The following is a 14891-nucleotide window of genomic DNA, read 5'->3' as shown; positions in this document are numbered from 1 at the left end:
CCATGTTACGAATTATAAAATATTGAGTACTCTCAAAAAATGCGGTATCTGGTGATTTTTATAACATATGTACTTTAAAACTTACCATATTAAGCATAAGCATAAGCATAAGCATAGGTGCCCACCCGCAGTTGCTACTCCGTTATTGACCAGGACCTCCAGAAGTTACATCCACGAGCCGTGGAAGATGAGTGGGTGCTATCTTTCCTCGCTTCGCATTTTCTCAAAGGCCCCTATCATGCTGATCAATACCGGCGCCGGCCACGACCAGTGGTAGAGTCACGGGGAAGTGGATGGGAATGTTAGTCCGATACTTGAGTGATAGAGACCGCCCAATCGACTGCTTCTCCGACGAAGTATCACATGAGTTTTGAGGGGGTTAGTAGATGGGTATGAGGTCAGGATTCACGAGTGGCAGTGATGTGACCATGAGCATTTTGTTTATCGGTTGAAATTTTTAAATCTTAGGCAGCCGGCTGCGGAAAGATAAACTAGTGATGATTTAGAAAGTTTTTTTAATCGAACGCGTGCCAACCGAGCATTAGTGCTATGGGCTGGACTTATCAGTATATTTTACTGTTTCTACAATTTAGATAACGCGAGCAAATTTCAAATCTCCTCGCAGCACACAATACACGACAAAAATGCGAAACAAAAGGCACACGCAAAAAAAATCACTTTTCACTCCGAATATTTTTACGACCACGCGCTCCCTTTGTCAATTATGCACTGATGACGCTGCATTTTCAGAGGGCAATTTTCACCTCGCAGCACACAATACACGACAAAAATGCGAAACCTACTTTAAAACTTACCATATTATTCAAAAAATATTTTCTTGGAGGAAGCTTCAAAATTCACCATAATTTGATTGGTTTTAGTCAATTTTAGAAATATATTTTATATAAGTTAACGTCTGTTATCATCAATAAAATTATCGCCGATAGATAATTTTATCGTTAACAACCTTGGATACAATGCAACGGCATCGTGATACAGCAACACTTGAATTACGAAATACAAAAATATCTAAATAACTTGCGCCCATCTCAAATGTCGTTCTCGAGTGCTCCATATCGACGCTGTTGTGCTAACTTGTCTTAATGTTTGAGCTTGAATAAACAAAACCTAGAGCACGCAATGTAAACAACAACAAACACGTTTTGTTTGGCTGACCATCATGTGAATTGTCCTGAAGTTTGGTTGAATTTGGTTGCTGGAGTGAAAATGTTTACGGTAGTCGAGCTCGTACTTGTGTCAAACGCGTTCTGACCTGAAATCCCTTTGGCCAATTGTCGCACTTACATCAATTTTCAGGGTGTGTCGAGATAGCTGAACAAGATTGTAACTTCTTTCATATGAAAAGTGACCTTAATGCACGGAGTTTTTTCGGTTGTTATTGAATATCTCAGGATTTAAAACCGAATTTTGGAGATCTGTGAAGGTCAAAAGGTGAGGCATTGTGAGCTGCGCCAAATGGCGTTCTTAACTCAATTTGGTCAAAAAGGCACAACAGCAGCAATATACACAAAAATTGCATTGATGTTGGATAGAGTCGATTAGAAATGTACTTGAGAAAACCCTGTCTTGGGCTGGAATTGCTCATTCCCAAACTTTTAAAACAAATCAAATATCACAGATTTCAAAGAGAACTGCCATGTTACCACAGCAAAAAGAGTTTCGGCCTTTCTTTCCGCCACCTTATCTGAAGCACAATTGGGAAGGCCGGCGTCCCAATTGTGCTCATCATCCGGCCGGCAATTGTAGTTGGTCCCAGCATCATTGGTCGGAACATCCACCGATATGTGTGGAGTGGACCCCGCGCTACTGTTGCAACAAGACCTGGGGCGAGATCGATCGCGATGTCGTAACACTTCAACGGTTATTTCCGCAACACTTTTTGGGACCAGTCATGAGTCCGCGTGCGCGCCAATTACCCACCCCCCTGCGTGGCCAAATTGACGGTGGTTTGATCGGCGTTTTTTTTTTGCTTCGTGCGGCGTTAAATGGCCTGTTTACAAGTAGCGTTTGGCGTGTGCGTGAATCTTTCCACGCTGGATTACCTAATGTGTGGATGCCTGCAATTGTGGAACGATCGAGATGAGGAATCTTGGTTTCGTTTGTTGATATTGTTTTTATTATTTTGCATTTCATACAAGAATCTATTTTTGTTCGTTGTATTATACAACTTTTTATACAGACAACATTCCACGGTTGTTCCCATGTCTCAATATGTTTCGAAGATACATAATTTACCAAAAATATTGCAAAAATGTTATAGAATAAAAACACTTTTTTGGCGTTGTTAAAATATTACGACCAGAGATTTTTGGGATTTCTCATCAAAGCGATAAAAGCAGCAAAATTCTTGTTGAATTGCATTTCGAATTCCGGTTATTTAGACATGCACTTCTTTCGTTTCCCACAGCTACTATAGCCAAGTGGCCAGCCCAATTTCAAAAGGTCACTTTTGGCATTCATCGCTCGGTCACCCCTTCTCTGTAAGGGGGCAATACCTGCCACTTTGTGCATCCCTTCGAGTGCCTTTTCACTCCCCGTAATGGTCGGATGATATTTTCAAAATGATGCCGCTACTTGAACCTGTCCGCCCGTCCAACTTGCTTGGTGTGTGATCCCAGCTAATAATCCCCCAGCAAGAGAGCCACTTGCCAAACATTTTTTTTTTTGTTGTTGTTCCTCTAAATTTCCTCAAACAGCAGCGGCCGCAAATTTGTGGTCCATGGATGCTGTGCCACAACGAGATGATGCCGTCCCCTCCGGACGTGGAGAGGAACCGCGCCGCCGCACGTAACAGTCCGTAATGTTTTGCGCCGATGAGTCGTGAATTGAGCCCCCAATTGGGGAGATTATGTAAACACACGCCAGCAGTGTCGGAAACTTTTGGCAGAGGATGAAATGTCAGAAAAATAGCGTGTGGATTTCCGATTTCGGAAGGAGTTTGGAGAAGGGAAAAAAAGCTCACATCGATGAGGCAATCCCATTTTTGTGCGTTTTGCGGTTTAATGAGTATGTTTATGCGGAGTGTGACCAATTGTATAGCCTTTTGCATCAAAATATTTTTTTCCATTATGGTAAGGACTAGAAGCGATTTTTAAAGGCCTTAATTTTTTTCAATTCGTTGAACCGAACATTTTTTTGTTTTTGTTGTCTTATTTTTGATTGTCAAAATTAACCCGCAAAACTACTTTAAAGTAATTAAGAGAGCAAAAATCCAAGATGGCAGTCAAGAAATATTGAGAAAATGCCCTTTGATAATTTAATAGGCAATCAACCATTCAAATTTAACAAAAAAGGGTCGCAAAAGCTTCCGATTATCGATTCTGAACTGTATTCATATAAAATTTTCGGAATAATCTGGCTTGATTTAATTTTCATGCGATGATGGCGGCTGAACCTAACTTTGTTTTTTTTTTGTATTTTGCTAATAAATTTTCTCTTACAAGTTTCTTTTCTTAAAGGCCAGTATGCTCTTCAAAATAAAAGAGGTTTACGCTTTACGAACGGTAGAACAAAAAAAAAGGGAACGTTTTCTTGGGGATTTTCTTCACTCTCTCCAGCTTGCTTTCGCTACCGCTTTTGAAATTTTTCTCAACCGGTTTCTTCCGAAGTGCATACCTTACATTAACTTTAACCATCTCAAGCCTGAATTTAAATTTTATATTATCAGAACCCTAGTAACATTTTTTTAACTTACAGGTTTTATCAGGGTTCTGAAAACCTTCATGCAGTCTAAACCGGCTTTTATTGCCTACTTACCTTAAATGTTAGTCGGGAATGTATCAAAAAATGCTTTATACATTAATACAATAATGCTTTTGTCACAAAATGGCAAAGTTTTCATAAATATAAGAAAAAAATATTTTACTCAAGGATTTATATCATATTACAACGTGTGGCCTCAGAAATTCAGTACAAAACAAATTAAAAGCCATTATTCGATTAAAAATGCATGAACAACGTTGTACGAATTTTAACAAATTTATAATCAATTCCACAAGATTTTAATATAGTTAATTTCAAAAATTTAATTTCGCAAATCCCGAAACATACAAACCATATCGTAAAATGTATCAAAAATATTTAAAACTGTTAAATCGTTAAATCGTTTCAAGCGGTATTAAACATTCAACTTTTCAGCACTTATATCGAATAGTAGTATTTTTTATTTCATTTTAACGATTAATTGACTAAACAAATGGACTTTTGACATAAATATCGTTCCAAGCGCAATCATCGAAATTGCAAAAACGTTGTATGCAACTCTCGTTGCAGTTTTTTCAGGATTTTGAATTTGTCTTTGTTTGGTTAACCTCTCTGATTAGATTAAAAACATACGACTCGTGCTGAAAATATCTTCTTTTTACAACTTGTTGCACGAAGAACTATTTCTCGAATAAGTCAATACAACTATTGTTAAAATATATTGTTTCCTGTTCTAAGTAACCTCAAAAATTAAAAAATTAAAGTATTTTTTTATTTTGAGTCATATTGGTTTATTTTTTTACCTTTTGCAATAACTGATCAGATAAGTCACAATATGTACTTGACAAAAGAATATGTTTATGAACTCTTTAATATTTTGCAACCATTTTGTGATACTTTTTGCTTTATTTATTTTGAAGAGATTCTTCATTTATTTGTGCCAAATGGCCAGCTAATGCTAGTGATTTTTCGCGATTTCACGGAATCCGCGTAATCCGTGAAATTTGCCCTTGGCCGTGAAATCTGATCAACATCGTAAATTACCGCGAAATTAGAAAAATCTCTTGAAATATTGCTCAGTGTTTAAAAATTTGATTTTTAAATTGAAACAAATCACAAGTAGAGCATTTTGGAGGCAATTGTTGAAATAAATGAAAAAAATATGGCATGATTAATTCAGATCTCATTTTTTGAAGATATTGATCATAAAATATGTTTATCGAAATGCTGATTTTCACATGAAAATTGCCTTTGATTGCCATGCATAACACAATGTTAAATTCAATAAAAGAAAACACAAAACACAAAACAGTTTAAGCTATTTAATTTTTTAATCTCCGTTTTATATCAATAATATCAATAATATCAATAATGATAAATAAGTTTCATTGTCATTGTATAACGTAAGCAAAAATTCAAAAAATGTTTTGAATATTTTAGGAAGCAATAAAATGTTTAGTAAAATTTCAAAATATAATACATGTTGATTAAATTTGCATTTTTGAAGTACATATTTTTATTTTTATTTTTTTTTTTTTTTGTTATTGTCAATACCAAATGCTGCAAAAACTGTTATAAATGGAGCTTTGCCAAAACTTATTTGAAATAATCAAATATACTAGTTCTACTTTGATAAGTGCGCTGATCACGGGGACGCACTGTCTTGTTTGTGCATGCTCATTTTCATTTCTTTTGTGTCGCTGTTTGTGTGCTTCGGTGAGTGGTTATTATAATTAAATAATGGCATCATAAGTGCGCTGACCACGGGGACGCGCTGTCTTGTTTTTGCATGCTCATTTTCATTTCTTTTGTGTCGCTGTTTGTGTGCATGGGGTGATTGGTTATTATAATTGAATAATGACATCATAAGTGCAGTGCTTCTGAAAACGCGCAGTCCTGTTTTTTCGCAATAATTTTCGTCGTAAATGATCGTAAAAATTTATTCCAACTGGCAGTTTTAGTATTAACTCATCAAACTATCGATTTTATGAAGAGTAAAGCGTCATTTATTTACTATTTTTGAAATTTGCTCGCGTTATCTAAATTGTAAAAAATTTAAAAATATACTGATAAGTCCAGCCCATAGCACTACTGCTCGGCTGGCACGCGTTCGATAAAAAAAACTTTTTAAATAATCAATTATCTATCTTTCCGCACCCGGCTGCCTAAGATTTAAAATTTTCAACCGATAAACAATATGCTCATGGTCACATCACTGCCACTCGTGAATCCTGACCTCATACCCATCTACTAACCCCCTCAAAACTCATGTGATACTTCGTCGGAGAAGCAGTCGATTGGGCGGTCTCTATCACTCAAGTATCGGACTAACATTCCCATCCACTTCCCCGTGACCCTACCACTGGTCGTGGCCGGCGCCGGTATTGATCAGCATGATAGGGGCCTTTGAGAAGTTGCGAAGCGAGGAAAGATAGCTCCCACTCATCTTCCACGGCTCGTGGATGTAACTTCTGGAGGTCCTAGTCAATAACGGAGTAGCAACTGCGGGTGGGCACCTATGCTTATGCTTATGCTTATAATCAAATATACTAGTTCTACTTTGGTAAATTAAGAATGGTTTTCGTATGGAGACACTTTACCAAATTATTTTGATAATAAAATCTTATAATTTTCCTAATGAAGAACTGGACAACTCAAAAAAAAATGCCATGAATATTTTGTGTCAGGGATAAGTATTTATATTTTTTGATTCTCAAAGTATCTTTCCTCTACACAATACTAAAATAACATATTTTTTGTTTTTGTTTTTTTCAAGCAGGTTTTCGAGTACCGTGAAATTGCCGTGAAATTCCAATGTTTTGTAATTGGCATGCAGCGAAATTTCAATTTTTGAGCCGTGAAAAATCACTTGCCCTAGTCAATGACTAGTAGTCATGCAAATGCAAATTAAATTAAACTCCAAGAAAATATATCTCGAATAAAAATATATATTAAACAGTATTTCAAAATAAAACACCCATGGGAGATTTATACTTATGTGTTTTGCCTTCCTCACCTTACTGAGGAAAGGCTATAAAATCACTCGAAAAATGAACTTATTAATTTGACCTTGTAGACCCACCTTCACGTATACATATCGACTCAGAATCATGTTCTGAGCAAATGTTTATTTGTAGGTGGGTGGACAAAAAAATTGTCACTCGATTATCTCCGGACTGGATGAAAGGATTTTGACCGTATTAGTCTCATTTGATCCGTCTTGGGGTCCTATTAGGTCTCTATTTAAAATCAGCAGGTTTTGTTAAGTACTTCAAAAGTTATGCTAAAAAACGATTTTGGCGTATGTCCGGAAGATTGTAAAAAGGGTTGTTTTTGCAAAAAAACCTATCATGTTATATATTCCAATGAGCCCAAAACATTGAAGATCTGACAACCCTATCAAAAGTTATTAGCACTTAAGTGTTATTTATAAACTTTTTGGAGGCTGGATTTCAGATATTGTGATAGAAATATGTTCTGAATCTTCCATGGGAACTATCGTTGAATAGGTTTTTATCAGACCTTGCCGATGAGCCAGAAATATTGAAGGTCTGCGAACCCGATCAAAAGAAATGAGTAATAAAGTTGATTTGTTAAACATGATAAGGGGGAAGGTGGATTAAGTAACGTTTTTAAACAAGATTTAACATCACATCAAAAATATTTTCACCAGCATGATATTTTGCAAATAGACTTCTTGATAAAAAAAAATCATAATCAAGCGCCTAGGAACATTAAATTTTTTAGAGCTGATTGCACTTTAAATTATATTTAAATTTTGAGTTTTTTGAAAACCATTGTTTGAATAATATTTGCAACAGCCTAAGTATACAGTATTTTTTATGTTGTAGCTAGGTATGAACACTGTTTTTTTTTTAATTTAAAGACTGATCATATAACTTTTATGCAAAAAATCAAGGAACATAACAATTGATACATTAAAAATCGTAAAAAAATCAAATCAGTATATTAATGGTGGCCTTAATAGCCTCATAAAAACATAAATAATGGGCTGTCGAGGGTTAATAGTATGAAAATATACACAGTAAAAAATGTAAATTTGAAAGGTGTAATTTTAAAAGGCTCTTTTATGATGTAATTTTACTTCAATTTAGAATGAAAAGTTACATTATAACAGAAAATTTGAGAATTGATCCACCAGTCGATAGCACTCCTCTGAAAAGTTGTGAAATTAAACATTTTCAGATGTAAAATCACACTTTTTTATACGAAATATGTACCCTTCCCAGATGTAATACAACCATGTTTTTTAACTGTGTATCACTTATTTTAATCTGTAGCTTTTATACTTTATCTATTTTTTTTTTTTTGCATTTTTCAATAGCTATCGAACATTCTATTCAAAATTTGTCAAACTCTACATACTTTTTTTTGAAATTAAATATGTCTTTATTGAACTTTCTTATAATAATTACATTTCATTTACATTCTAAGTGGTATGGCTACATGCTCTTCATCTTTGTTATATTTTTCGTTTTCTTATCAACTGTTCACATTCATTTATTTACTTCAAATTGTTTTACATTTTTGCATTGAATCGAATACATTTGGGTATCACTTTAACAACTAATCTAACTTAAAACTAAAAGTAAATTCATTGAAATATTCATAATCACTAGAACGAGTAAACTACGAACTGTATTTAAGATGAATGCTCAAGCGTTCTTACTTGTTCTGCACGAGTTTTTGTTGTTGTCATCTCGATGAAAATGTTCATTCTTGTGGTGAAAACAGGTCACTACTGCCTACATCCGTTGATGCTGGTTGGTTTCCTGGTTGCTGACTGAAACCAGCTCTGCAACGCCGCTGATTCAACGGCAATGGCTGCAGATTTGGAACCACTAACAGATCCCGCTCCAGGTGACGCCAAAGCAGGAAAATCCACGTCCGTGAAAGTCGACGATTTGGTTGGTGCCTTGTAATTTTCACAAACTCAGCTCGTTTTGGGCAGCTCCGATTCTTGGTCAAATGGTCGCCGCCGCAATTGAAGCATTTGGCTTCAATGTTCTCGTTGATTGTTTCGCATGCTTGAGTTTTGTGCTCACCTCCGCAGGTTGCACAACGACTCTTGATGAAACAGTTTCTTCCACCATGAAACTGCAAGCAATTCGAACACTGTGTCACGTCACGGTGCACTGGACGATAACGTTCCCAAGTCACGATGATGTTGAAGATTGCAACTGCTTTCAGCTCAGACGGCGTTGTCGATCCTTTCTCGAGATGAACCAGGTACAGTTGATCACGATACTTGATGTCCTTGTTGTGTCTCGTCATCTTGAAGACTTTTTCAACTTAAGAGTTTTGAGCTCTTCTTTCAGCAACATCCATGTCGTACAGGCCTCAGGACCTGTTTCATGGGGCGTTTACCTGGATCGTCATGGCTGTAGTATAATCTTTGTGTTGTTCAAAATCCAACGTAGTTGTAATCCTTTCTGGTAAGCAGAATTTTGAGTCCATCAACAAAGCGAATGGAAGCTCGTAAAGCACCAGATTCAGCCACTTTCGCACCGAATGATGACGATGTTTTCACAAAATGGGTGGCAACTTTTCCCGTCGTTCAAATTCTTCCTTTTCACGTACAGAGGGTAGCAAACTGGTTTCAGACGAATTTCTAGCGTCCTTGCTCAAACTGCCTGGCTTTGCAGGTAGCGCTTCGGCATTCTTTAGCTTCTTCAAATCTGCCGATCCTGCTGGTGAGGACCGCCTCTTTTTCTTGCCGTGAGGCATTTTTGCACTTTTTAAGCACTTTTTTGGTTTATGAGGGACGCACGTCTGACTCGCTTCTCTGCTGATCGCAGACTCCACTCTACATACTTTAATTCTGCATATTCTCTTACCTTCTCTTACCTTAATTCGTTACAGCCCACTTATCCAAAAGATAAATTATTTTTATTCCACGATGACGCCAATTTTTAATTGCTTCCACTTCTTTTTTTTCTCTGCGTTACAGGTGGAACATCGAGCAGCTCTGGACGGCACGGCCCCCGGCAAACGTCATCGCTGGCACTAACCCCCGAGGAGGAACCACTCGACTCATATCCTGTAAGTAGCAGTAGTCCTGCCCTGCGGGATGCTATTCAACAACTCTGACGAGGGGAAATGTCTCGAGGCCTCGGGCTGGGTTCCGGAACCGGGCATGACGAGGGGTTTGATCTCTGGGGGGAAAACATTCTTGTTGAAATTCTTGATTGAGGAAATTTTAATAAATGTTCAAAATAAAGTCATTCAATTTGTGATGGTTGTAATATCAACCAATTTTTTTTGTAAGATTTTTTGAAAAAAAAAACAAAAAAAAATATTTTTGCTGAGAATTTGCAGTGAGAGCGCAACTATTTTTAGAACCTTTTGAAACCGATTTGAGTGCAAGCTGGTCGGCTTGCGCGTTTGTGTTCCCCGCACGTGGCCCAGCGGTTCAAGAGGAAAATTGCGCTCCACTAGTGGCGGTGAGGGAGATAGATAAGAGCTTTTTACCTGAGGGTGGTGTAAAAAGAGCCTTTGTCGGTCTGGGGCTTCAGGGATCCGAAGAATTTCGTTCGGGTTTCGCGTAAACCTGAAGGTGATCGATTTTCATTATGGGAAATCTGGCCCATTCAACTCCGCTCCGAGGAAGTGCTCTGAATGGGTTGAACAAAAAGGCTTTTGTGTACTGAAACTCTTTCTAAAGACAAGTCTAAGCACTACGTCAACCATTATCAGAATTAATTTCGAGTTATAGTTATGAAACTCTAACCAAATCCAAATCAATATTTATTATATTATTAATAAGTTTCACATCTGCTGTTAGTTCAATTTAATGAGATAATTACTGAGAGCTAATTAAAGCATACCAACAGTAATTAGGTCCTAGGGCAAGCGCAAAACATTTTAACAAGCAACAATCTCTCACCCAACAAGCCCCTAAATAGCTGCACCATCCCTAGGGTGCAAACATTTAGTTTTGTGTTCAAATCAGTTGCAATTAAACCGTACGGCCAACATTCGCGGAAACATTGTTCGGTCAATCCGTGCGTATAATCAGCCGGAGTTCCCATGCCCTCTCGCGTGGCTTTATCCGGGCCTTGATTGGTACTTTCGTCCGCTTGTACAGCAGGTCGTCAGTTTTGTTGGAATTTGTTAATGCAACAACAACAACAAGCTGTGATTAGAACATTCCGGCGCCGAATTAGCGCGCGGTGATTGCCGGACGATGTCGGACACGTGTTTGCAAATCTGAGCTTGGAAAGTACGCTTGATTATAGTTTGTATTTGGAAAGCATGTTTAGCTTCGAAATTGGTTGATTGTTGATTCAATTCAAATTGAGTAAATATCAAATTTCATGACGATAATAAGTGTCCATGTAGAAACCAAGTAAAAAAATATGGGGATAGGGAGTTAAAATACTCTTCCTGATTTTCTCACTATTGATTGAATTTTCCAGGAATTGATAACATAATTTCACATAATAATACTGTCAAAGTTTGGGCACCATAAAGATATAAACCTAATCCAGCTTGAGTTTGATCTTAATTTGGTTGATCTTTTGTATAGTTTGAAGTACTATTTTTAATCAAATCTACTCAAGCAGTCTATCTTTCCTAGTCTCGAAAACTTTTATATGTTGATCAATACCGGCGCCGGGTACGATCAGTGGTTGGGGTGCTAGAAAGTGGATGGGAATGTTAGGCCGATACTTGAGTGATACAGACCGCTCAATCAGCTGCATCTCCGACTAAGTATCCCGTGAGTTTTGAAAAGATTAGTGGATGAGTAAAAATTTCAAAATATAATTAATTCGATCGCGAGTCTCCAGAAATTCTTCGTCGGTGTGCCTTCAGATCGTAGATGATGTAGGGAGGACTTAATCAACTTAACTTAATACAACTTGCATGCCACAAATTTCGGCTCGTTTCTATCGAAAACTAAACTTAAAGAAAATATGGCTTCATAATAAAATTCAAGGTGCACAATATATTGTTTCGAAAAATGATCATTTTGTGCATTTTTCAAAATACTTTATTAACCCTCTACAACCCAAAACCGCCTCTAGACGGGCATTTTTAGGGGTCAAATTTGGCTGTGTTTTCATTTCCTATATTTTAAGTAAAAAGAAGGATGCAGTATGTTATGTAGTGTACCAGACTATGCCTCAATTTTGAACCATTTAAATGATAATGGTGCCATTCTTAGGCAAAAATCACATAATTTAGAAGTTAAAGGTATTTTTTTGTTATATTTACTATTTATATTTGTTGTACGTGACAATTTAGTTGTCTAATTTCAATCAGTATTAATTCACTTAATTTCCTATGAATTATTGCTTTGGACTTTGTGGCAATACTTTTACAAAGGACTTTCGCATTTGTAACAAATAAACTCTACGACTTTGTGAGTACCAAATTTTTCAAGAAAAAAGAGAAAAGAGAGACACAAATCAACAAATAACAAAACATAAACCTCTAAAAAATTAAAGATGCTTAAAACTTTGTCCTCATTTGTAAACAGCAAACAAAACAAACGTAGGTGAACTTTGCTTTGTTCATCCATAAAATATTGTCTAAGAGAATATTATTTAATCTAATCAAACACAACGTTAAATTTTAAAACGTTACTTAATCCACCCTTAGGTGGTTGGCGCCTTCCTCACATTTAAAGGGTGCTATCCAAAATGCAAAAAGTGCGTAAATAACACTTATGTGCTTATAACTTTTGATAGGGTTGTCAGGTCTTTAATGTTTTGGACGCGTTAAAAAGGTCTTTTGAATATTCATCCTACGATAGGTCGCTTAGAAGATCCGGACAATGTTTCCATCAAAATATCTCAGAGGCTTCCAAACAGTGCATAAATAATTTGAAGTGCTTATAACTTTTGATAGGGTTGTCAGATCTTCAATGTTTTAGACGTGTTGGAAAGTTCTTTTGAATACCTATCCAATGATAGGTCGCATGAGATCCGGATCCGGACAACGTTTTTATCAACATATCTGAGATCCGGCCCCCAAAAAGCGTATAAATAACACTTAAGTGCTTATAACTTTTGATAGATTTGTCAGATTATCAATGTCTTGGATGCGTTGGAAAGGTCTTTTAAATACCTTTCTGAAAATGTTTAGCATGACGGGTTTTCTTACAAAAACCACCCTTTTTACCATCTTTCGGACTTTTGTTAAAATCGTTTTTTAAGCATAACTTTTGAAGTACTTAACTAAACTGCATAATTTTTTTTTTCTTACAAAAACCACCCTTTTTACAATCTTTCGGACTTTTGTTAAAATCGTTTTTTTAGCATAACTTTTGAAGTACTTAACTAAACTGCATAATTTTTAATAGCGACTTATAGGACCCCAAGACGGATCGAATGACGCCAAAACAGAAAAAATCGGTTCAGCCAATGTTGAGATAATCGAGTGACAATTTTTGGATCAACATCCCACCACACACACAGACATTTGCTCAGAATTTGATTCTGAGTCGATAGGTATACATGAAGGTTTGTCTAGGAGGTCTAATTGAGAAGTTCTTTTTTCGAGTGATTTTATAGCCTTTCCTCAGTAACGTGAGGAAGGCAAAAAAGGGCTGCAAATTTATTAGATAGTTTTTTTTATTTTCTCAGTTTAGACCAAATCAAACAATTTATGATATATTTTTATTGAAAGGATTAGAAAATTAAGCAAAGTTCACATTTTTAACATTTAAAATCAGACCAATAGCATCCGAGATATCAGCAGTTTAAAACAAGCATATTAGGTGACACTTGGAAAAAACACATTTTCTTTCTGCGAAAAAATAGGTTATTTTCTATGCTTTTTAAATATATGTTTTTCTAGTGGTGCTTTTCTGTAAAGAAATATTTTTAAAATGCAAAAAAACGAAGAGAAATCGAAAATGCATACCGTAAACCGGGGTGACTTTGATAGGATTTCAATGTGTTTTTAGAATATTTTCCAACAGGTAAGGGTTTTCTCAAGATTATTATTTTTAAAACATGTAGATTACACAAAGTCCATGTACTATTTTGGAAAAAAAGTTTTTTCAATAATGTTTAGAAAAATAGTTACGTTAAAAATTCTTAGTTTTAATTCCGGGGTGACTTTGATAGTCACAGTTTTTCTTGTTAAAATCATATTTAAGATGTTCAAATTTTATTTGTACGTTGAATGTACCATCACTAAAGAAGCTGATATAGTTTTTGAGAAAAAAAATCAATGTTTATATTAAGTTAACTAAATGTATAAGCTTTTTAGCAAAATACATATAAATTTTAGGTAAAATTGTTAAAAAGTCGGAATTTTCCCTGAAATTTGTTAAAACTAGTTTTGTTTATAAAATTATCGATTAATATTGCATTTTATAATGAATTCAAAGCACGAATCACAAGTTTTCACATTTTACATGAAATTTGTTCAACTGAAATTGCATATAAATTTGGAGATTTTTTTAAATGTGTTTCAAAAATACATATTATTTATTATTTACAAACTTTTTTAACCTTCTCCTAGTGGAAAATTATCCAAAGAATCCGAAAATGCTTTCCATTTTCCGATTAAAAATCATGTTCATTGGGAAAATCATGACACTTTGAGAAGTTTAAAATAATGACTTTCATCAACATTTTCTTAACTATAGTTAACTAACTTTTTAAACTTGTCAAAATTTTATGAAAAGTTCTTCTTGAGGTACTTTGAACACTTCTCTACCACGGTCAGTATGTTTCTAAACCATTCCTTACGTATTTTAATTGTACTCTTCATTTTGTGGAAAAATCGCAAACCTATCAAAGTCACCCCGGCTATCAAAGTCACCCCGTTTTACGGTACCTAAAATATGCTTTAACTTGAAAACGGTACATTTTATAAAAAAAATAGTAGTTTATGCAACAAGCTGCAAAAAGAGGATTTTTTCAGCACGAGTCGTACATTTATCCAACGAGGTTCACCGAGTTGGATAAATACGAAGAGTGCTGAAAAAATTAAGTTTTGCAACGAGTTCCATACAACATTTTTTGCAATTCCAAAAAACACAAACTGAGTGAAATTTTATGTCAAATTTTCATTTTTTGTCAATAAATTGTTTAAATCAAAAAAATGTTGAAAAGTGTTACTTTTCGAAACAAGTGCTGAAAAATTCAACTTTTCAGCACCCATTTAAGTGCTGAAAAGTAGAACTTTTC

General features: G+C 35.6%; 1 protein-coding gene across 15 annotated transcripts in view; it reads left to right on the top strand.

Annotated features, from left to right (window-relative positions):
- Window positions 1-14891, top strand: part of LOC6037257 (high affinity cAMP-specific and IBMX-insensitive 3',5'-cyclic phosphodiesterase 8) — a 368336-nt gene that overhangs the window by 295181 nt on the left and 58264 nt on the right. For all 15 annotated transcript variants that reach the window (XM_038265561.1, XM_038265562.1, XM_038265559.1 and 12 more), the window contains one exon: window positions 9695-9786. In XM_038265561.1, the coding sequence (XP_038121489.1) occupies window positions 9695-9786 (92 nt within the window). The remainder of the gene's footprint in view (window positions 1-9694; window positions 9787-14891) is intronic.

Source organism: Culex quinquefasciatus, chromosome 3 (genome assembly GCF_015732765.1).
Source record: "Culex quinquefasciatus strain JHB chromosome 3, VPISU_Cqui_1.0_pri_paternal, whole genome shotgun sequence".
In the NCBI taxonomy this organism is placed as follows: domain Eukaryota; kingdom Metazoa; phylum Arthropoda; class Insecta; order Diptera; family Culicidae; genus Culex; species Culex quinquefasciatus.
This window is presented reverse-complemented; position numbering and strand designations above follow the sequence as displayed.